Source organism: Salmo trutta, chromosome 26 (genome assembly GCF_901001165.1).
Source record: "Salmo trutta chromosome 26, fSalTru1.1, whole genome shotgun sequence".
NCBI classification, from domain to species: domain Eukaryota; kingdom Metazoa; phylum Chordata; class Actinopteri; order Salmoniformes; family Salmonidae; genus Salmo; species Salmo trutta.
Window position 1 is genome coordinate 31,743,674 of NC_042982.1, and position 23,941 is coordinate 31,767,614.

The 23,941-nt window shown below is 43.6% G+C and overlaps 1 protein-coding gene, 1 long non-coding RNA gene and 5 other non-coding genes across 7 annotated transcripts in view; 4 read left to right on the top strand and 3 right to left on the bottom strand.

The window, feature by feature from the left end:
• The first annotated feature begins 1,109 nt into the window (after nucleotides 1-1,109).
• Nucleotides 1,110-1,183, top strand: trnai-aau (transfer RNA isoleucine (anticodon AAU)). The gene has a single exon. It is a non-coding gene; the product is annotated as a tRNA-Ile (tRNA).
• A 274-nt stretch (nucleotides 1,184-1,457) lies between these two features.
• On the bottom strand, nucleotides 1,458-1,529 carry trnap-ugg (transfer RNA proline (anticodon UGG)). Its single transcript has one exon. It is a non-coding gene; the product is annotated as a tRNA-Pro (tRNA).
• An 833-nt stretch (nucleotides 1,530-2,362) lies between these two features.
• On the top strand, nucleotides 2,363-2,434 carry trnaw-cca (transfer RNA tryptophan (anticodon CCA)). The gene has a single exon. It is a non-coding gene; the product is annotated as a tRNA-Trp (tRNA).
• Nucleotides 2,435-2,700: 266 nt separating this feature from the next.
• On the bottom strand, nucleotides 2,701-2,772 carry trnap-agg (transfer RNA proline (anticodon AGG)). Its single transcript has one exon. It is a non-coding gene; the product is annotated as a tRNA-Pro (tRNA).
• A 628-nt stretch (nucleotides 2,773-3,400) lies between these two features.
• Nucleotides 3,401-3,472, top strand: trnag-ucc (transfer RNA glycine (anticodon UCC)). Its single transcript has one exon. It is a non-coding gene; the product is annotated as a tRNA-Gly (tRNA).
• A 312-nt stretch (nucleotides 3,473-3,784) lies between these two features.
• The window catches only part of LOC115163660 (EF-hand domain-containing protein D1-like), a 28,683-nt gene continuing 8,526 nt past the window's right edge, over nucleotides 3,785-23,941 (top strand). The window contains exons 1-2 of the mRNA XM_029715712.1: nucleotides 3,785-4,224; nucleotides 15,520-15,667. Of these exons, the coding sequence (XP_029571572.1) occupies nucleotides 3,917-4,224; nucleotides 15,520-15,667 (456 nt within the window). The 5' untranslated portion in view covers nucleotides 3,785-3,916. The remainder of the gene's footprint in view (nucleotides 4,225-15,519; nucleotides 15,668-23,941) is intronic.
• On the bottom strand, nucleotides 8,059-8,631 carry LOC115163661 (uncharacterized). Its single transcript, XR_003869788.1, has 2 exons — nucleotides 8,290-8,631; nucleotides 8,059-8,127 (listed from the first exon to the last, which is right to left on the bottom strand). It is a non-coding gene; the product is annotated as an uncharacterized LOC115163661 (long non-coding RNA).

The following is a 23,941-nucleotide window of genomic DNA, read 5'->3' on the forward strand; positions in this document are numbered from 1 at the left end:
ATTGTGTTTTGTTTATTTCATCTCTGCTGTAGGCTACATATTTGCCTCTCGGCTAAGGTGGTCATTATAAATGATAAACCAGTTTGTCTTCCTTTATTTCTCTATCATCATCCCCTCAGTCTGTCCACTGTGGAGGTCAGCCTGCTTTTAGGGTATGTTTCTGACACCTTCCACAGCTGCCACACTCTGGTACTGCAGCGCGTGCCTGACCTGGCCCCCAGCCTGCCCACCACCACCTCTGTCCTCCGCACACAGCCCAAGAATCGCCGGGTGGACAAGGCTGGGGGGCTGCTCTGAGGGAGCTGGGCCTGGGGGAGAGCGACACCAAGGCCCTCTGTGCCATCTTTGTCACCCAGGGGTACCAGTGTGACTACCAGAGGACAGGGAAGAGGGACGTGTAGGCTGTGATACGGAGGTGTGTCCAGAACCAGGTGCTGAGGGTCATGGCAAGGCGGGACCCATCGAGACGAGAGGAGGAGCTTGACATACTGACCAGACCTCCCGTGTTGCGTGCGTGAGCGTTACAAAATAAATGTACACATACATGTTATTCAATCATTTCATCAAAACTGCTCGCCCGCGTCAATAGGCGTCTGCGTAGCCAGATGCTAAAATAGAACTTGGTTCTATTTTAGAAGCTTGATGTGCTGCAAGTCCTGCCTCTCCCATCTACTCATTGGTTTTTACAAGCATATACCCACGAAGGTGACGAGTTCCACACTCCAGTCTAGTTGGTGGCACTAATGAAGAAGAAAAATGAACGAGAGATTAATCAAAGAAAAATAAGTAAAAAACAGTGGTTTGTATTCATGGATGTAAGAGAAGCCAGGCTTCCCCAAAAAAACTATTTTACTTGTATTTTTCATTCGGTACATAGGAATTCAACCGCAAAAATATTTTTTATATGCACCACATCATCACACACAGCCTTGTATCTGCAACAAGCCAAATTGATGGAAACATATCTGGTGGGGAAATGCGCATATTGTTTTTATGCTGATTTTAGAATAGTCGCATGAAAATCTATTACCATTTGGATGAAAACCTAGTGTCCGTTCCTTATCTATTTGGATTATGGCTATATACTCTGCCTGGCAATCCTCCTTCACGGCCGGTTAGCTCAGTTGGTTAGAGCGTCGTGCTAATAACGCGAAGGTCGCGGGTTCGATACCCGTACTGGCCAATCCTTTTACAACAGATTATATTTCTACCATAGCCAGAGTGCATTTATTGAATTACCCATATATGCTTTTTGAAGACAACATAAAGAGGGATAGGCTAACTGCGTCTGTTTTAACCAAATCATAATATGATTTCACGATCTGTCATATCAATACATAATTCAGTGAGTGTACTAGACAGATATCCCAAATGGATATACTACTGCTGTAATTTTTGCCGACATGCACATTTTGTGACATGCAAAATATGTATCAAACGATCTTGACCTAAAAAGAGGGCTCGTCCGGGATTTGAACCCGGGACCTCTCGCACCCAAAGCGAGAATCATACCCCTAGACCAACGAGCCATCTCATTTCTATTAAAACAATCTAGGTTTTGAATTAATACCGTTTCATATTGAACAAAATGGCCACTACAACACAAAACGTAGCCAGGCATTGTATCGCTGCTAGATAGAAACAACAGAAATGCAACTATCGCCTGGTGGCACGTAGCGATCTGGCCGCAAGCTCAAGATGCATGATATTCAATGTAACCACACAATAGTTTCACAGTTCACCATCAGTTCACCCAAATAACAAAATGTTTGTGTCCTTACCTTGAAAGCAGTCTGTGGACAAGGAAATTGCAATCTATGATTTGGTTACCCTTTGCCATCAACCATTTACATTTAAAAAAAATCCCGTGCAGAACCTTGGTGTATTGGTAACTCCCTGTCATGTGCAGCATATAACTTTCTACCGAAGAACTGGGATCTATTCCTGTTCACCACTGTGTCTAGCGTTTACCTGTCTCATTTCATGACTGTCTAAATGAACTATCAAACCACCTAAAAAATATTAGCTTGCTTTAAATTTCACCCCCCAAAACTCTCAATATCAAGTCGTTGAATTTGCAGTGTTCATTTAGTGTTCACAGCATCCTGAATACACCTGACCTGTGGTTTTTATTTTCCACCGGGTCATAGGCATTTAAAATGTAAACTTCAATCTGGGGAAGGGACGTCCCAAGGACAATGGACATAGCTTTTCTTTTGCAAAATGCAAAAGGATGTTTTGCAACAATTGTCATATAATTTAGGTCTTGCCATGTCATATCAATTTACTAATCCTTTAGTATTACGATCAGTCACATGGCTGTATATAGTTAAGTAGAGATGTTGCGTTTAACTGTACTATGGACCTCGTGGCGCAACGGTAGCGCGTCTGACTCCAGATCAGAAGGTTGCGTGTTCAAATCACGTCGGGGTCACAACTTTTCTTAGTGTATTTAATGTTTTGTTTTTGCACAAGCTACGGCTGGACTCTCTAAACTGCTGTTATCACTAGGTTGTTGTTGGTTAACTCAAATATAAGAATACGCTAGGTGGCCATCCATTTTGTAAAATTAAAAACAAAAACACACAACAGCGGTAGACTGTGTTGCATCGTATTGGTCTTTCCTATTGGTTAAAATTGTAGTTGTAGATAGCCTGCCTTTAAACTACTAAATAAAATTTACTATTCTTTACAAAAGGAGGGCTCGTCCGGGATTTGAACCCGGGACCTCTCGCACCCTAAGCGAGAATCATACCCCTAGACCAACGAGCCACAAGTTAACGATGAAACAATTAGCTTTATACATCAAATCTAAATTTGCTGGTAGTCAACTGTCTACAATAAATTAACGACACGAGTAATGCATTGACCAATGTCGAGAGAGCATATTGTGGCATCGGTTCGTCTCTGCTCACTAATCCAGTCCAGACCAGTGAGTCCGCACCAGACCGTAAATCCGCACACTCTCTCGCACATTAATGTATCAATTTTCTAACAACGTTGCAGTTTACACTGTCTTGTTCCTGTCAAGCAACGGGCGTTCTATAAATGAGAAGGGTGCAACTGCAACCCGTAATGTGGGCATTGCTGCATTTGCAGCACAGAACATGGAAGCAGATGATGACCTTTCTTCATTTAGCTAGATTTAGCTAGATTAGAAGTCTTTATTGGCAGGCTGAGGTTTAACTTCAAGTTTAGCCGGTCCTCGCAGTTAATGTGGCTACTGTTTTGTTTGGCACGCCAGCCCACACTTGTTTGACTGACACTAAATCTCGGAAATGTCAGTAACGGGATCCGTGCTATTTGATTAATATAACATATAAACATTCAGCTCCAAAATCAGATCAGCTGACTGAAGTGCGCTTGTGAACTTGCCAAAGGTTCGTTATTTTATCGGCGAGCGTTGGTGGTATAGTGGTGAGCATAGCTGCCTTCCAAGCAGTTGACCCGGGTTCGATTCCCGGCCAACGCAGTTATTTTTGCCTCTGTAGTTTCTTTATGATTGAGCCTGCATTGTGGCACCTGCGTCACAGCTATACTAAATAGGGGTCGACAATAAGGATTACCAAGTAAACATACAAAGAATTTCCCTCAAATACTAGCTAAAATTAGAAACATTCTCAATCAAGCAATTAATTGAACAACAGCTTGTCTGCTCGTGTTGCACCTTTATTTGCCCCGTTTTATGCTCATTGTATGCTCCCATTTGCTTGGGCTCGCCTGTGGTTGGTTTTAGATGTAATATAGCTCAAATGATGTTTTGATGCTGATGCTCCGTTGTGCTCCGCCCCCTCGAAACTGTCCTGGGTGATGAAAGGAACTCTCTGAGCCAAGAGCTGACAGACACAGCTGACTTCCATCCTGAGTACCAGGCACACGCTTCCATTGCATCAAGTCAAAAAGTATCCTACGCACCATGGCATCGGACGAATTGGCGAGGAAACTGCAGCCCGGGCTGGCCGCGGAGCCGGCTCCCCTATTCAACCCGTTTACCCCAGAGGAGACCCCGGTGAAAGCGAGCGACCCTGTCCCTGGTCCGCAGAAAAAAGCGGGGGTGGTCATTGTCAATGATGACACATCGGAACTCACCGCGAAACTCACCCGGAGACTGTGCATCAACAATGGGAACGCGGCGCCCAAGCAGGCCAAGGTGTTCAATCCCTACACGGAATTCAAAGAGTTCTCCCGCAAACAGATCAAAGACATGGAGAACATTTTCAAACGGTAGGCTAAGACTTTATTTTTATTTGAATATCATTCAAATCTGAATAATGTGGCTATGGTTATTTGATGTGACTTGTCTTGATAAAGAGGGAATGTCCCTTAGTTATGTCTGTAGGGGAGACCGGGGAACAAAGTAACACCTGGTCAGTTGTAACAGCTTAGTAACTCAAATTAGAAACATGTTATAAAATGTCCTAATACTTGCTTAGTGTCTACATGCCTAATAAGTTTAGTTTAAATCCATCAATTATTTTTCGTTTTATTGACAAAAATGGGTAAATATACTCTTTTTTTGATAATAGGCTTGTGGAGCCATTCTCCCTGTGTCTAAACATATACACTTTTTATCAGTAAGATAGGGTCTTTTGATTGGTATAGTTGATGACAATAATTGTTGTATTTTGTGGGGGTTTCGTTGTAATGCAGTACCTAAAATCGTATATAATATTTAGACACTTCTTTACATCAAGTTTAGCAGTACAACTAAGATAATACTTTAGAAGAATTACAAAAAAAGTCAAATTTAGACTTAAATTCTAAAAATATCTTGTATAAAATATATTCATTTTGGCTACTCCGTTTTTGGTCAATATGATATGCCTAAAATATCAAATTGAAATATTTGGTCTCAATTTAGTGTATTTTCATCCAAATATCAGTTTCAAATCATAATCATCATTTTTTAAATCGCCCTTCATTTTTACCATTAAAGACAGTGTTATATTTACCTTCTCAGCCTGTTACATTTCATCCCGTCTGCTGAGTCAATTGTAACATTTTACTCCTGCCGCTTTCAGTATATCCTACAAATGTAGTTACAGTGTGTAAATAATGGTAGTTGATGTATGTTGTTTGTATAAACATAATATAACATAGATGGCCTTTTCATGATAAGCAAAAGCCTAAAAGTGTTATTTGGCTCCCTGGACTCCACTGTGCATAGTATAGGCTAGTCACAACCAGGTAAGGAATTGAGTGGGTATGAGGAATTGATTCAGATCACTGTGATAAAGAGATGAAGCCTATATATTATGAGGGAGACAACTACCTGACCACACAATTAACAAGGTGAATTGATATTGCTGAGTGACCTCTGTCTTCTGCTTTTGGAGTTAAATTGTTGTGGAACATCACAGACTGAATAGTCTTCATCTAGCCTACAACACTATCTGTTTTCTGCCACAATATATATTAATAATACATCTCCCTAAATAGCTTACATGACAATAGTATTATTATTGTGTAGGGAGAACCCCCCCTATTTTGTTCTCTACCTCTCAGTTAATCCTCTCATAGACTACGTAGTGTACTAACCTGGTGTGTGTGTGTGTGTGTGTGTGTGTGTGTGTGTGTGTGTGTGTGTGTGTGTGTGTGTGTGTGTGTGTGTGTGTGTGTGTGTGGCTAGAGCCTGCTTTGTCACTCCGGTCTCTGCCGCACCAACCTTTTAGGAAATTCATGGAGCCAGTGGGGTGGATGTGTGGCTATACTGGGCTTTATTGATATCCTCTGTACCAGGCCAGAATAATGTTTTCTCCTGGGCCAATGGAACTGTACAGTCATTTTGCTACTGTCATTTTTCACTGGAGGCACAAGGGCCACTCTTCTCAAACACTTTGTCCCCAGTGACACCCCCTCTCCTGTGTGACAATTGTGTGTGTGTGTGTGTGTGTGTGTGTGTGTGTGTGTGTGTGTGTGTGTGTGTGTGTGTGTGTGTGTGTGTGAGTGTGAGTGTGAGTGTGTGTGTGTGTGTGAGAGGAGGGACCACTGACGAGAGGAGACCCTACTGTATACAGAGACTGGACAGCCTCTGTGTGTGAGACTAGTAGTGTCCATGTATTTGCTCAGAGCTGTAGGGGAGACTACTTGCATTTCTGTTGACAACATGTAATACTGTTGTCCCAGTTCATCTGTTCATCTAAAGCTTTGTAGCTACAGGTGCATGTGAACACAGCGTAGAGAAGGATATTGATTCGTGGGTAGACGCAGTGACACTGCAGTTTTTCCAGGACTATGTATTTAAACTTGAGTTTTACATTTGAGTTTGGCCTAGTTTCGCTCTCAGCACAGTTGGAAAGGAAGAGCCAGTATGTAGAGGAGCAAATGGGTCACAGAGAGAGGGAGAAAGTAGGGGGGCCTGGTATCACCCTCTTTCCTGAGGATTTACTTGAACACGCCTCTCATTGACAAACTGCACTTAGATGCACTCATGAAGAAAGATTTAGTAAACATGCCTCTCTCTCTCTCTCTCTCTCACTCACTCACTCACTCACTCACTCACTCACTCACTCACTCACTCACTCACTCACTCACTCACTCACTCACTCACTCACTCACTCACTCACACTGCCCCAGATTCTCTATTCTGTTCGGGTGTTGGTTGAATGTGTCCTCTGTCTCCATAGTCCCATCTTCTCCCTCTATGACTCTGAAGCTGTTTTGCCCGGGGCAGGTTTTATCCATCTCCCCTATAGCCATCACTGGAGCACTTCCTAGACATACAATGCATTCTGAAAGTATTCAGACCCCTTGACTTTTTCCACATTTTGTTACGTTACAGCCATATTCTAAAATTGATTAAAATGTTTTTTTCCCTCATCAATCTACACACAATACCCCATAATGACAAAGCCAAAACAGGTTTGTAGACATTTTTGCTGATTTGTTTCAAATAAAAAACTAAAATATCAAATTTACATAAGTATTCAGACCCTTTCCCCAGTACTTTGTTGAAGCACCTTTGGCAGTGATTACATCCTCGAGTCTTCTTGGGTATGACGCTACAAGCTTGGCACACCTGTATATGGGGAGTCTCTCTCATTCTTCTCTGCAGATCCTCTCAAGCTCTGTCGTGTTGGATGGGGAGTGTTGCTGTACAGCTATTTTCAGGTCTCTCCAGAGATGTTCGATCGGGTTCAAGTTCGCGCTCTGGCTGGGCCAATCAAGGACATTTGGTGGATTGTCCCGAAGCCACTCCTGCGTTGTCTTGGCTATGTGCTTAGGGTTGTTGTCCTGTTGGAAGGTGAACCTTCGCCCAAGTCTGAGGTCCTGAGCGCTCTGGAGCAGGTTTTCATCAAGGATCTCTGTACTTTGCTCTGTTCTTCTTTGCCTTGATCCTGACTAGTCTCCCAGTCCCTGCCGCTGAAAGACATCCCCACAGCATGATGCTGCCACCACCATGCTTCATCGTAGGGAATGTTGCCATGTTTTCTCTCGACGTGACGCTTGGCATTCAGGCCAAAGAGTTCAATCTTTGTTTCATCAGACCAGAGAATATTGTTTCTCATGGTCTGAGAGTCCTTTCTGTGCTTTTTGGCAAACTCCAAGCGGTCTGTCATGTGCCTTTTACTGAGGAGTGGCTTCCGTCTAGCCACTCTACTATAAAGGCCTGATTGGTGGAGTGCTGTAGAGATGGTTGTCCTTCTGGAATGTTCTCCCATCTACACAGAGGAACTCTGGAGCTCTGTCAGAGTGAACATCGGGTTCTTGATCACCTCCCCAATTGTTCAGTTTGGCTGGGCGGCCAGCTCTAGGAAGAGTCTTGGTGGTTCCAAACTTCTTCCATTTGAGAATGATGGAGGCCACTGTGTTCTTGGGGACCTTCAATTCTGCAGACATTTTTTGGTAACCTTCCCCAGATCTGTGTCTTGACATGATCCTGTGTCTTGGACACGATCCAAATCATGTCCAATCAATTGAATTTACCACAGGTGGAGTCCAATGAAGTTGTAGAAACATATCAAGGATGATCAATGGAAACAGGATGCACCAGGAAGCTCATAGCAAAGGGTCTGAATACTTATTGTAGCTCTCTTCACGACAACAGACACAGGTTGGTTCCTTGAAACGGGCGTTTATTGCATTGCAGGTCTTTTTCTCCGATGCATCCACGTCACGCCGTGAGAACTATATGTTTGAATGAACACAGTAACGTTGATAAATTATACAGTACTGAAACAAAGAAATACAAATGGCGCTCGGCGCAACAATACAAATGGCGCTTGGCGCGACAATACAAATGGAACTTGGCGCGACTATGAACAAAGTTCTATAGGTAGAACAAAATACCTCGTTGGCTGCTTGTCCTGAAAAGAGGTTCTTGAATCCTTAAAGTCCCTTGAAAGTCCCTTTACTGTCTTTCTTAGCCTCTGCCATCAACAATTATGACTCAGACTAAGATCTGCTTAAGTTAGATTGCACACAGTCAATTAACAAATTCCGTAGCAGTAACACAACAGAGAACATTAGTTCCGGGATGGAACATAAAAACACAGACAATGGCCTAACGTTAATTTACATGTTACATCACATTTAAATTCTTATCTATACATCAATAAATCATTTATTTATTTACTACATCGAATAAACCTTGAATTATGTATTAATCATGCATCGTGAACACAGTATCTATGTAACAACACTTACACTTATGTAAATTAGGTATTTCTGTTTTTTATTTTTAATATATTTGAAAAAAATTCTAAACCTGTTTTAGCATTGTAATTATGTAGTATTGTGTGTACATTAATAACACTTTTTTTTTATTTAATCCATTTGAGAATAAGACTGTAACGTAACAAAATGTGGAAAAAGTCAAGGATCTGAATACTTTTAGAATGCACTGTATGTCCACCCTGTGATAGACACGTGTCACCCGTGATAAAACACGTGTTGCAGCATTACCCACCCGTGATAAAACACGTGTTGCAGCATTACCCACCCGTGATAAAACACGTGTTGCAGCATTACCCACCCGTGATAAGACACGTGTTGCAGCATTACCCACCCGTGATAAGACACGTGTTGCAGCATTACCCACCCATGATAAGACACGTGTTGCAGCATTACCCACCCGTGATAAAATACGTGTTGCAGCATTACCCACCCGTGATAAAACACGTGTTGCAGCATTACCCACCCGTGATAAGACACGTGTTGCAGCATTACCCACCCGTGATAAAACACGTGTTGCAGCATTACCCACCCGTGATAAAACACGTGTTGCAGCATTACCCACCCGTGATAAAACACGTGTTGCAGCATTACCCACCCGTGATAAGACACGTGTTGCAGCATTACCCACCCGTGATAAAACACGTGTTGCAGCATTACCCACCCGTGTCGTAAGTGTCATGAGTATAGACAGTCAAGGCTTTAGAGTTTGGTTTCAGTGCAAAGTTCACACCTTGATGATTAATTAGATCACAGTGAGTGAAGTGCTGTAAAACCTCCAGTGCTGTAAAACCTCCAGTGCTGTAAAACCTCCATGTCCTTAGTTTATCCTATCATCTCTCTGTAGGCTTTTCATTGGCTGAAGCGGAGAGGTCAGGTGTGCTGTCTTTGCCTTAATCAATATTTTCTGAGTTGAGACTCCTTTATCTACCCAACCCGTCTTTCATCTCCCCTGCTCTCCTTAGTTTTGCATGCAGGGTACTTGACCTCTGACCTAGCCACTGGCGGGTAACCTAGTTGTGGGTGAAGCACATGCTCAGCGGGGGCACACTGATTAGACAGTGGCCAGTCTGTCTGTGTCCTAAAGTTTGCTTGGATGCGGTCATGGTGACAGAGCCTAGCTTGGGTGAGGGCCAGGGAGGGGGCACTTTGGAATGTTCCAAGCGGGAGTAGACTAGATTGAGGGCAGGGCCGGGCCATTCCATCCTAAATTCTGCCCCTTCTCTCACCCCTTTACATTCTGCCTCATCCCATCATATATTGGTCTGCTCCTCCTCACCACCTTAATTCTCACCCCTTCTCACCCTCTCTCTCTTTCCTGATGCTGCACTTGCCCCACTCATTCACCCACTTTCTCTGCATTCCAGAGGCCTTAACCCTTCCCTGCCTTTTAACCCTGCATAACTCATACTCATCATCAACACCACATTCTTAGAAAAAAAGTTGCTATGTACTGTAGAACCTAAAAGGGTTCTTCGACTGTCCCCATAGGAGAATCCTTGAAGAACCATTTTTGGTTCCAGGTAGAACCCTTTTGAGTTTCATGTTGAACCCTTTACACAGAGGGTTCTACCAGGAACCCAAAATAGTTCTACTTGAAACCAAAAACAGTTATCCTATGGGGACAACAGAATAACCCTTTTGGAACCCTTTTTTCTAAGTGTAGTCACAATTCTGACTTTTGATTGAGTCAATGCTCTAAAATCAGCCTATGGTGGTAATGTGTTAGTCACTGTGATTTCTGAGGGATGGCTTTTTCACTAATTTCTCTGTTTTCTCCCCACAAATATTCCTGTCTCCGGGGTGAAAATGCACAGACACGTGCCTAGCCTGACGCTAGTCTAAAACAGGCTGCATTAGAGATGAGGATGTGGCCCTATCAGTCGGCCCTTACCTGCTCCATCTTCACTCTGACACTATACGCCTTATAGCAGCAGGAGTGACCTAAATACACTCCTGCTGAGAGAGAAAGAGAGGGGATAGAGAGCGGGGGGGGGGTAGAGAGAGAGAGAAAGGGGTGAGGGGGAGAGAGAGAGGGGGGAGAGGAAAGGAGGGGGAGAGGCAGGGAGAGAGAAAGGGGTGATGGATAGAAAGGGAGAGAGAGAGGGGTAGGGAAGGGAGGGAGGGAGAGAGAGAGAGAGAGAGAGAGAGATGAGGGAAAAAGGGGGAGAGACAGAGGGAGAGAGCGAGAGGGGGAGGGAAGGGAAGGATATATAGAGAAGGAAAGAGAGAGAGATACAGAGGAAGGAGAGGGAAAGAGAGAGAAGGGGAGAGACAGAGGGAGAGAGAGGGAATGAGAGAGAGAGGGGGAGAGAGAAAGAGAGAGGGGAGAGGAAAAGAGACAGGGAGGGAGAGGGAGAGGGAGGGAGTGAGAGGGAAATGGAGAGAGAATGAGATCCCAAAAATACAGTGTCCATGCCAAAAGCCTTGGTATCTATAATTACCATACTGCAGGAAGTTAGCTGTGGGACAGTAAGGCCTGACCATGGACAGTAGCTGTGGCTGTGGCAGTGTCACTAGTTACAATGGAAGACATTCCACAACAATGTTTTCTTGCAACGTTTCACTTTTGAGTTTTTGATAGCCAAACAGCCTTTCTATTTTTCTTAGGTCAAAGCTTTCAGCAGACTTTCAGTCTGTAGATTGTGGTAGAAAGCTGGGGCTGTAATAGTAGCCTAGAGTAGTATTTTAATGATCATAGTGATCAAGTGCTTCTGACTAGACAGCTTTTCTGTTCTTTCAGCATAACATGTTGTTATTGTGAGATACTGACTGACCCAGCTGAGGATCTGGACTAGGACCTGTCACTAAGCTGTGGAGTGAGTCCTGTATGTACAGGTGACAGTTGCTAAGCTGCTCTGGGGTCATCCATTGCTGTGAACAGTTGTCATGCTGGTCAGCTGTGGAGGGCCAAAATGAACCAGCTGTTTTAGAACACAGATGGCAGGAAATGTGTTGTGTGAGGGGAATGAGTAGTGTTACAGTATTGGGTGAGTTACAGTATTGGGTGAGTTACAGTATTGGGTGGGTTACAGTATTGGGTGAGTTACAGTATTGGGTGAGTTACAGTATTGGGTAAGTTAGAGTATTGGGTGAGTTACAGTATTGGGTAAGTTACAGTATTGGGTGGGTTACAGTATTGGGTGAGTTACAGTATTGGGTGAGTTACAGTATTGGGTGGGTTACAGTATTGGGTGAGTTACAGTATTGGGTGGGTTACAGTATTGGGTAAGTTAGAGTATTGGGTGAGTTACAGTATTGGGTGGGTTACAGTATTGGGTGGGTTACAATATTGGGTGAGTTACAGTATTGGGTGGGTTACAGTATTGGGTGAGTTACAGTATTGGGTGAGTTACAGTATTGGGTGGGTTACAGTATTGGGTAAGTTAGAGTATTGGGTGAGTTACAGTATTGGGTAAGTTACAGTATTGGGTGGGTTACAGTATTGGGTGGGTTACAGTATTGGGTGGATGTATTAGTAACAATGATTTATTTTGGGATGGGTGTTTAGCATTAGTAAAGGAAGGTTTGCCTTTAAAGTGATGGGGTGGGGTTCAAATCAATGGTCCTTTGTGCTACTGAGATGATATCTTTAGGCTGATTGTTAAGAAGTTAATAGTCCTAAACAGGTTGTTTTGAAGGGAGGGGGTTTAGTTCCTATGGCCTTTGAAGAGTTGGACTGAAATAACTCTTTGGTTTCTGGTCTGACCAGATTACACTCCTACCATTCAGGCGTCGGCAAGAAAGGAGCACACGTGTGTGTTTCTTTGTGTGTGTGAGAGAGAGTGTGTGTGTTTCCTCACTCACACCCAGATCCAGTGCCTCTCAAACAGCTGTGTGAACGGATCTGAAAACACTTGTTGTGTCAGATAGAGAGGGGGCCCTTGCAGGCCCCCTCTCAAACACACACACACACACACACACACACACGCATTTCACACACACACACGCATTTCACACACACACACACACACACACACACACACACACACACACACACACACACACACACACACACACACACACACACACACACACACACACGCGTGTGTGTGTGTGTGTGTGTGTGTGTGTGTGTTTAATGTAATTGGTAGGCTTAGGGCCTGTATCTGTATGTCTAGATGTGGCCGTCTGTTCAGACTCATGGTATAGATGCCTTTCACCACATTGTGCCTGTCAGCCAGTCTAGGCTGAACTTGGCACATATCTTACTAGAGCCATGAGGTTTTGCTGAGCATTTGAGCTGACCATGAGAAACACCTCTGGGCTGTAGTTGTTGACTATATAACTATCTATGACCCATAGTTTCTGTCCTTTATGACAAACAGACATTACATGTTTTCTCTCCTGGTAATTTAATGTGAGGTAGTGTAATGTCTGTGTACCTTCCTCTCTCCCTGGCTGTATGTAGACACACCTGTACACTACATGACCAAGTATGTGGACACCTGCTCATCGAACATTTCATACCAGAATCATGGGCACTCTTCTGGGAAGGCTTTCCAGTAGATGTTGGAACATTGCTGCGGGGACTTGCTTCCATTCAGCCACAAGAGCAATAGTGAGATCGGGCACTGATGTTGGGCGATTAGGCCTGGTTCGCAGTCTGTGTTCCAATTCATCCCAAAGGTATTCAATGGGGTTGAGGTCAGGGCACTGTGCATGCCAGACAAGTTCTTCCACACCAATCTTGACAAACCATTTCTGTATGGACCTCGCTTTGTACACGGGGCCTTGTCATGCTGAAACAGGAAAGGGCCTTCCCCAAACTGTTGCCACAAAGTTGGAAGCACAGAATCGTCTAAATCAAATCAAATCAAATTGTATTGGTCACATACACGTGTCTAGCAGATGTTATTGCAGGTGTAGCGAAATGCTTGTGTCTAGAATGTCAATAAATGCTTTAGCGATAGGATTTCCCTACACTGGAACTAAGGGGCCTAACCTGAACCATAAAAAAACAGCCCCAGACCATAATTCCTCCTCCACCAAACTTCACAGTTGGCACTATGCATTTGGGCAGGCAGTATTCTCCTGGCATCTGCCAAACCCAGATTTGTCCGTCGGACTGCCAGATGGTGAAGCTGATTCATCAGCTTCTACTGCCAATGTTTCTCTATGGAGATTGCATGGCTGTGTGCTCTATTTTATACACCTGTCAGCAACGGGTGTGGCTTAAATAGCTGAATCCATTAATTTGAAGGGGTATCCACATAATTGTGTATATACAGTGAGGGAAAAAGTATTTGATCCCCTGCTGATTTTGTACGTTTGCCCACTGACAAAGAAATGATCAGTCTATAATTTTAATGGTAGGTTTATTTGAACAGTGAGAGACAGAATAACAACAAAGAAATCCAGAAAAACGCATGTCAAAAATGTTATATATTGATTTGCATTTTAATGAGGGAAATAAGTATTTGACCCCTCTGCAAAACATGACTTAGTACTTGGTGGCAAAACCCTTGTTGGCAATCACAGAGGTCAGACGTTTCTTGTAGTTGGCCACCAGGTTTGCACACATCTCAGGAGGGATTTTGTCCCACTCCTCTTTGCAGATCTTCTCCAAGTCATTAAGGTTTCGAGGCTGACGTTTGGCAACTCAAACCTTCAGCTCCCTCCACAGATTTTCTATGGGATTAAGATCTGGAGACTGGCTAGGCCACTCCAGGACCTTAATGTGCTTCTTCTTGAGCCACTCCTTTGTTGCCTTGGCCGTGAGTTTTGGGTCATTGTCATGCTGGAATACCCATCCACGATCCATTGTCAATGCCCTGGCTGAGGGAAGGAGGTTCTCACCCAAGATTTGACGGTACATGGCCCCGTCCATCGCCCCTTTGATGCGGTGAAGTTGTCCTGTCCCCTTAGCAGAAAAACACCCCCAAAGCATAATGTTTCCACCTCCATGTTTGATGGTGGGGATGGTGTTCTTGGGGTCATAGGCAGCATTCCTCCTCCTCCAAACACGGCGAGTTGAGTTGATGCCAAAGAGCTCCATTTTGGTCTCATCTGACCACAACACTTTCACCCAGACGGGCATGTATATGTGCTTTCTTGAGCAGGGGGACCTTGCGGGCGCTGCAGGATTTCAGTCCTTCACGGCGTAGTGTGTTACCAATTGTTTTCTCGGTGACTATGGTCCCAGCTGCCTTGAGATCATTGACAAGATCTTCCCGTGTAGTTCTGGGCTGATTCCTCACCGTTCTCATGATCATTGCAACTCCACGAGGTGAGATCTTGCATGGAGCCCCAGGCCGAGGGAGACTGACAGTTATTTTGTGTTTCTTCCATTTGCGAATAATCGCACCAACTGTTGTCACCTTCTCACCAAGCTGCTTGGCGATGGTCTTGTACCCCATTCCAGCCATGTGTAGGTCTACAATCTTGTCCCTGACATCCTTGGAGAGCTCTTTGGTCTTGGCCATGGTGGAGAGTTTGGAATCTGATTGATTGCTTCTGTGGACAGGTGTCTTTTATACAGGTAACAAACAGAGATTAGGAGCACTCCCTTTAAGAGTGTGCTCCTAATCTCAGCTCGTCACCTGTATAAAAGACACCTGGGAGCCAGAAATCTTTCTGATTGAGAGGGAGTCAAAAACGTATTTCCCTCATTAAAATGCAAATCAATATATAACATTTCTGCCTCTCACTGTTCAAATAAACCTACCATTAAAATGATAGACTGATCATTTCTTTATCAGTGGGCAAACGTACAAAATCAGCAGGGGATCAAATACTTTTTTCCCTCACTGTATAGTGTATGTAGGTTTGACAGTGGTAAGGAGGGCTTCATAGAGTTGTGCTGTTATAATGTAAGTTCATGGATCAACCCTCTTCTCTCTGGAGGTTTGACAGTGGTAAGGACGGCTTCATAGACCTGATGGAGCTGAAGCTGATGATGGAGAAGCTGGGAGCTCCTCAGACCCACCTGGGCCTCAAGAACATGATCAAAGAGGTGGATGAGGACTTCGACGGCAAGCTGAGCTACAGAGAGGTATGTGTACTGTATTGTCTTGTTCCATGTCAATTTCCCTGAGTGTGTGTGTGTGTGTGTGTGTGTGTGTGTGTGTGTGTGTGTGTGTGTGTGTGTGTGTGTGTGTGTGTGTGTGTGTATGCATCATAGAGGCCTGTTAATTACAGTGTGTATTTTTTACTGCAGTAAAACATACAGTGCCTTCAGAAAGTATTCACACTTGACCTTTTCCACATTTTGCTGTGTTACAACCGGAATCTAAAATGGATTCAATTGATATTTTTGTTGTCATTGGCCTACACACAATACCCCATAATGTCAAAGTGGAATTATGTTATTTTATTTTTACTAATTAATTAAAAAGGAAAAGCTGAAATGTCTTGAGTCAATAAGTATTCAACCCCTTTGTTATGGCTAGTCTAAATAAGATCAGGAGTAAAACTGTGCTTAACAAGTCACATAATAAGTTGCATGGACTCACTCTGTGTGCAATACTAATGTTAAACATTATTTTTTAATGTCTACCACATCTCTGTACCCCAAACATTATCTGTAAGGTCCCTCAGTCGAACAGTGAATTTCAAACTCACATTCAAACACTAAGACCAGGGAGGTTTTCTAATGCCTCACGAAGAAGTGCCCATATTGGTAGATGAGTAAAAATAAAAAAACAGACATTGAATATCCCTTTGAACATGGTGACATTTTTTATTACACTTTGGATGGTGTATCGAATACACCCAGTCACTACAAAAATACAGGTGTCCTTCCAAACTCAGTAGCCGGAAAGGAAGGAAACCTCTCAGAGGTTTCACCATGAGGCCAATGGGGACTTTAAAACAGTTACAGAGTTAATAGGAGAAAGGAGAAAACTGAGAATGGATCAACAACATTGTAGTTACTCCACAATACTAACCTAATTGACAGAATGAAAAGAAGGAAGCCTGTACAGAATACAAATATTCCAATACATGCATTCTCTTTGAAACAAGGTACTAAAGTAATACTGCAAAACATGTGGCAAAGCAATTCACATTTTGTCCTGAATATGAAGTGTTATGTTTATGGCAAATCCAATACAACACATTACTGAGTACCACTCTCCATATTTACAAGCATAGTGGTGGCTGGGTCATGTTATGGGTATGCTTGTAATCTTTAAGGACTGGGGAGTTTTTCAGGATAAAACATTTACGGAATGGAGCTAAGCACAGGCAAAATCCTAGAGGAAACCTGGTTGAGTCTGTTTTCCACCAGACACTGGGAGAGGAATTCACCTTTCAGCAGGACAATAACCTAAAACAAATCTACACTGGAGTTGCTTACCAAGAAGACCATGAATGTTCCTGTGTGGCCAAGTTACAGTTTTTACTTAAATCTATTGGGAATTCTATGGCAAGACAGTGGTGTGAATACTTATGTAAATGAGATATTTCAGAATTTCATTTTTAATAAATGTGCAAACATAAAAAAAATGTTTTAATTACTTTGTCATTATGGGGTATTGTGTGTAGATGAGTGACATATTTTTTTTTAAGCAATTTTGAATTCAGGCTGTAGCAACAAAATGTGTAATAAGTCAAGAGGTATGAATACTTTCTGAAGGCAATGCACTCCTCTCAGGACAGTCTACAGACTGTGCATTGAGTGCATTGCCTTCAGAAAGTATTCTGTGTCTCAATATCACTCTGTGAGTGTATGGGGGGGGGGTCTCTTAATAGCAAGGCTGTGCTCACTGAGTGTGTACATAGTCAAAACCTTCCTTAATTGTGGGTTTGAGTTTTGAGTTTATTTTATTTTTACAGGGACAGTGCACATGAATCAACGTTTCAGTAAAAGTGCCGGTTTTAGCCAGCCGGCTAATTTTCAACCGCAGTCCCTGGGCAGGTTATTAAAAACAATTACAATACAGACAATCAATGAGCAGTGAGCACACGCAGAGCAACATAGGACAAGCAAGACATAGCATACAGACAGAGCAACATAGGACAAGCAAGATATAGCATACAGACAGAGAAACATAGAACAAAAAGCAACAAGACAAAATCCATAAAAGCAACAAAGTGTTTCCACACCTCACAAGCTACAGACAACAGACAACATGGAAAGCGGCAATACACAGCTAGGGATTATGTTCACAAATCTGATTGACCTTTAGCCATGTCTTCATGCATTTTGTGAAAGTGGGATATGTGGTGCAGTTATGTGTGTCTGATGGCAGTGTATTCCAGACATGGGAAGGTCTCACAGAGAAAGCGGATTTACTAAAGGTGCCTTTCCTTAATTAAGGGAACTATACAGTCACCTCTCATGGCAGACCTTGTGGATCTGCTGCCATATGTTTGAATTACCTTTTTCACATGCTTTTTAAAAGAGAGGTTGGAATCAAGTATGATGCCAAAGTACTTAAAATTAGATACCACCTGGAGCTTCTCCCCTGACACATAGACATCTGGCTCAGTAGCATCTGTTGCCCTCTTTGTGAAGAACATGCAAACTGTCACGCCCTGACCTGAGAGAGACGTTTTGTTTCTCTATTTTGGTTAGGTCAGGGTGTGATTTGGGTGGGCATTCGAGATTTGTGGTTCTTTGTTGTATTCTATGTTTTCTATTTCTATGTTGTTAGGTTCTAGTTTTGTATTTCTATGTTGGTTTGTTTGGGATGATCTCCAATTAGAGGCAGCTGGTCCTCGTTGTCTCTAATTGGAGATCATACTTAAGTAGGGTTTTTTTTCACCTGGGTTGGTGGGAGATTATCTTTGAGTCAGTGTATGTTTCACCTCTGCGTCATGGTTTGTTGTTTTTTTGTTATTCAAGTCTATTTATATGTATTGCATATTTTCACAGTGTAAATAAAATGTGGAACGGCACACACGCTGCACTTTGGTCCGCTCCTCCTTACGACAGCCGTGACAGAATCTCCCACCACCAAAGGACCAAGCAGCGTGGTATGGACCAGTGGACTATTGAGGAGATAAGGAGGAGTATATCCAGGGCTTTGGAGGATTTAGGGGCAGGAGAAAAGCGCCTCCCATGGGAACAGGTGGAGGCAGCGAGAGCACGGCAACAAGGGAAGCACGAGAGGCAGCCCCCAATTTTTCTTGGGGGGGGCACACGGAGAGATTGGCAGAGTCAGGTTGGAGACCTGAGCCAACTCCTCGTGCTTACCGTGAGGTGCGTGTCTCCAGTCTGGCGCCACCTGTGCCAGCCCCACGCATCAGGTCTCTAGTGCGCCTGCCCAGTCCGGTGTGTCCTGTTCCTGCTCCTCGCACTCGCCCTGAGGTGCGTGTTACCAGTCTGGCGCCACCTGTGCCAGCCCCACGCATTAGGCCTCCAGTGTGTCTTCCCAGTCCAGAGCTTCCGGCGACGTCCCCCAGTACGGAGCCTCCAGCAACATTCCCCAGTCCGTTGAGACCTGTTCCGGCTTCACGTAAGAAGCCTCCAGTGATGATCCATGGTCCGAAGCCTCCAGTGATGATCCATGGCACGAAGCCTGTAGGGATGATCCATGGCCCGGAGCCTGTAGGGATAATCCATGGCAAGAAGCCTGTAGGGATGATCCATGGCGCGAAGCCTGTAGGGATGATCCATTGCCCGGAGCCTGTAGGGATGATCCATGGCACAAAGCCTCCAGTGGTGATCCATGGCGCGGAGCCTGCAGTGATGATCCATGGCATGGAGCCTGCAGCGATGGTCCCCAGTCCGGAACCTCCTGAGACGGTCCCCAGTCCGGAACCTCCTGAGACGGTCCCCAGCCCGGAGCCTCCAGCAGCGGCCCGCAGCCCGGAGCCTCCGGCGATGATCTACGGTTCAGAGCTTCCGGCGACGATCCACGGTCTGGTTCCTCCGGCGACACAAAAGCAGAGGGATCAGCGGGCAGAGCAGGGGCTACGCCCCGAACCAGAGCTGCCACCATAGGTAGATACCCACCCGGACCCTCCCCTATAGGTTCAGGTTTGCGGCCGGGAGTCCGCACCTTTGGGGGGGGGGGGGGTACTGTCATACCCTGACCTGAGAGAGACGTTTTGTTTCTCTATTTTGGTTAGGTCAGGGTGTGATTTGGGTGGGCATTCGAGATTTGTAGTTCTTTGTTGTGTTCTAGGTTTTCTATATCTATGTTGTTAGGTGCTAGTTTTGTGTTTCTATGTTGGTTTGTTTGGGATGATCTCCAATTAGAGGCAGCTGGTCCTTGTTGTCTCTAATTGGAGATCATACTTAAGTAGGGTTTTTTCCACCTGGGTTAGTGGGAGATTATCTTTGAGTCAGTGTATGTTTCACCTCTGCGTCACGGTTTGTTGTTTTTTGTTATCAAAGTTTATTTATATGTATTGCATAGTTTCACAGTGTAAATAAAATGTGGAACGACACACACGCTGCACTTTGGTCCGCTCCTCCTTACGACAGCAGTTTTTTTCACATTGAGATGCAATGTCATTGAGCCACTTTGTAACCTGGACCATTACAGTAGGTAGTTCTTGTGCAGCTTGTTGTTTGCTCTTTGCATGCACATATATCACTGTATCATCTGCATACATTTGAACTCCAGACCCAGTACAGACAGAGGGCAGATCATTAATGTACAGGCTGAACAGAAGGGGCCCCAGTATTGACCCTTGGGGCACGCCCACATCATAGCGAAGAGTGGGCGACAGCTCATTGCTCACTCTGACACACTGAGTTCTGCCTACAAGGTATGATTTCATCCATCTCAAGGCATCGGGGGAAAAGTTGAGCTTGGACAATTTTGTGATGAGAATCTCATGGTTAACAGTATCAAAAGCCTTCCTTAGGTCCAGAAACACAGCCCCAACAACGCCCCCTTTGTCCATCTTGGACTTCACATTTTCCAGAAGAAAGCAGTTGGCCGTTTCTGTGGAGTGTTTTGCTCTGAAGCCAAACTGCATGGAGTGTAATGTGAAGGGGCTGTTGTTGAGGTGGGCAATCAGTTGTTCTGCTACACACTTTTCAACAACCGTCGACACCACAGTGTTACAGTACTCACGTCAGCAGGGTCGCCCGATTTAAAGATGTCCGTTATTATGGCTGACTTCCATACCCTTGGAAACACCCCAAGACCAATAGATGTGTTGGTGACCTTAGTAATGGGGCGAATGAATGACTCTTTCTAGTTTTTAAGAAAGGTAGAGTCCAGTCCAAACACATCTTTGGATTTAGAGTTCTTTAGTGAGCTAATCACCTTGTTCACCTTTGACTCAGAAATCTCCCTTATGATGAAGACAGGTTGAGCGTCGTTCACTAGCACTGAGCCCAAGAAACCAGTGGAGGGGTTCTGTGTCAGTACCCTGACAGGGGTCAATAAAGTAGGAATTGAAGGCTATTGCTATTTCGACTGTATCCTGTGTTAGATTGTTATTCACCGTGATGTCTAGTCTTTTTGCAGTGTTACTATGGTCTTTCCCTGTTTTTTAGATTCTCCCAGATCAATTTAGAATTTCCCTTTGCCTCACCAATTATGTTAATAAAAAAGTTTGCCTTGGCCTGTCTGATTTTTTTCATCACCTTATTTCTCAACATGGTAAACCTACGTCTGTCATGCTCTAATTTTGATTTTAGGGCTGTTTTTAGAGCATAATCTCGTTCTTTCATCAATTTCCAGATTTCTCTATTTAGCCAAGGAAGAGTACTCTTTTGGCCAGGTTTGGATTTGATTTCCTTTAGGAAACCATTTATTGTAGTCTGGATTGTGGATAGAAAAACCTGACTATCAGCTTCCACGTCTGTATAGGACAAGAGATCATTCCAGTTAATTCCATTAATTGCGTTTTCAAAATAGTTTAATTCACTCTTAGGTATTCTTAGTTGATCCGGCTTTCTAACAGTAGAGAGGGTAAACGTGCTCTTAGAAAGCTTTCTGGCTCTTAGTGTCAGATTATGATCAGACAGCCCAGTAACCATATTGAATGATTTAGTCACTCTCTCTGGTTTATTACTGAACACCAAATCAATCTGTGTTTTAGAGCAACAAGTCATCCTGGTTGGCCCTTTAACTAGCTGTGTAAGGTCAAAGGTATTAGTGATCTGTTTGAGGGTTTTCCTACAAGACTAGTCTTCATAATTAATATTAAAATCTCCCATTAAGATGACCTCCTTCCCAAAATCACATTCCTTAAGCATGTTATTAAACTGGTCAAAAAACACACTTTTGGTGGAAGGTGGTCTATACATTCCAATAAGGGTAAAAGACATTTGGGGAGACAGTGTAACGTTCAGGCCAATACATTCTAGTTCATTATCACATGACCACTCCATTTGTTTACATTGGAATACCTGACCAGTCACAGTGGTCAGGTATTCTGCCACTGTGTACCCTCTGTTTAGGGCCTATAGCATTCCAGTTTGCTCTGTTGTTTGGTAAATTCTTTCCAATGTTTCAAGTAATTATCTTTTTGTTTTCTCATGATTTTGTTGGATCTAATTGTGTTGCTTTTGCTATCCTTGGGCTCTCCTTCTCTTTTGTACCCCATCCCACTCCCTTCTCCCTTCTCCCACCCACTCCCCCGTCACCCTCCTTCTCTTTCATACCCCCTCCCTCTCCCTTCTCCCACCCACTCCCCCGTCACCCTCCTTCTCTTTCATACCCCCTCCTTCTCCCTTCTCCCACCCACTCCCCCGTCACCCTCCTTCTCTTTCATACCCCCTCCCTCTCACTTCTCCCTCCCTCTCTCTCCTTATCTTTCCTACCCCCTTTATATCCCCTTCTCCCCCCTCTCTCTCCCTCTCTCTCACACACTCATTTACATTTTAGTCATTTAGCAGACACTATTATCCAGAGCAACTTACAGTTAGTGTGTTCACTCACAGGGTTAAACAGGTGATAGGGGCAGCTGAACAGAGATATACAAAGACTCTGTTGTGTTTCAGCTCTGGGGCATTGACTCTCTCTGCCTCTCATTCTCCTGATTGGAGTAGCAGAGTTCCACACAGACATATCCCATAACACAGCACAGTTCCCCTAGGACCACTGGTGGTCAGGCTAGATGGAGAATTCTATCACCCCTCAGAGCCTGGTTCATCTCTAGAGTTTTTCCTAGCCACTCTGCTTCTGCACCAGCATTGCTTGCTCTTTGTGGTTTTAGGCTTGGTATCAGTATGGCACTTTGTGACAACTGCTGATGTAAAAACGACTTTAGAAAATACATTTGATTGATTGATTGATTGATTGATTGATTGATTGTTATCAGGTTGCTACACCAAGGTCACACACAGAAAGCACTTTTCATAGGAGGACAGTTCGGACACTAAACCCACAGACATGAACAGTTGTTATAATGTCTATATGATTTTATGACACAGATATTAGAAGGAACAGTTATCACTCCTACATGATGCTATGATATTAGAAGGAACAGTTATCACTTCTAAATTATGTTATGATATTAGAAGGAACAGTTATCACTTCTAAATTATGTTATGATATTAGAAGGAACAGTTATCACTTCTAAATGATGTTATGATATTAGAAGGAACAGTTATCACTTCTAAATTATGTTATGATATTAGAAGGAACAGTTATCACTTCTAAATGATGTTAGGATATTAGAAGGAACAGTTATCACTCCTACATGATGTTATGATATTAGAAGGAACAGTTATCACTCTTACATGATGTTATGATATTAGAAGGAACAGTTGTCACTCCTACATGATGTTATGATATTAGAAGGAACAGTTATCACTTCTAAATGATGTTATGATATTAGAAGGAACAGTTATCACTTCTAAATGATGTTATGATATTAGAAGTAACAGTTATCACTTCTAAATGATGTTATGATATTAGAAGGAACAGTTATCACTCCTACATGATGTTATGATATTAGAAGGAACAGTTATCACTCCTACATGATGTTATGATATTAGAAGGAACAGTTATCACTTCTAAATGATGTTATGATATTAGAAGGAACAGTTATCACTTCTATCTTATGTTATGATATTAGAAGGAACAGTTATCACTCCTACATGATGTTATGATATTAGAAGGAACAGTTATCACTTCTATATGATGTTATGATATTAGATATTAGATACTTATTGATGTTTCATACAACGGGTGGGTCTAATCCTGAATGCTGATTGGTTAACCGCATTCCAGCCGGTGTCTATTTAAGCACTTGGATCATCGCGCTCTAGCGACTCCTTGTGGCGAGCCGGACACCTGCAGGCTGACCTCCTCGTCAGTTGAACGTGTTTCCTCTGACACATTGGTGCGGCTGGCTTCCGGATTAAGCGGGCGGGTGTTAAGAAGCGCGGTTACGTGGGTCATGTTTCGGA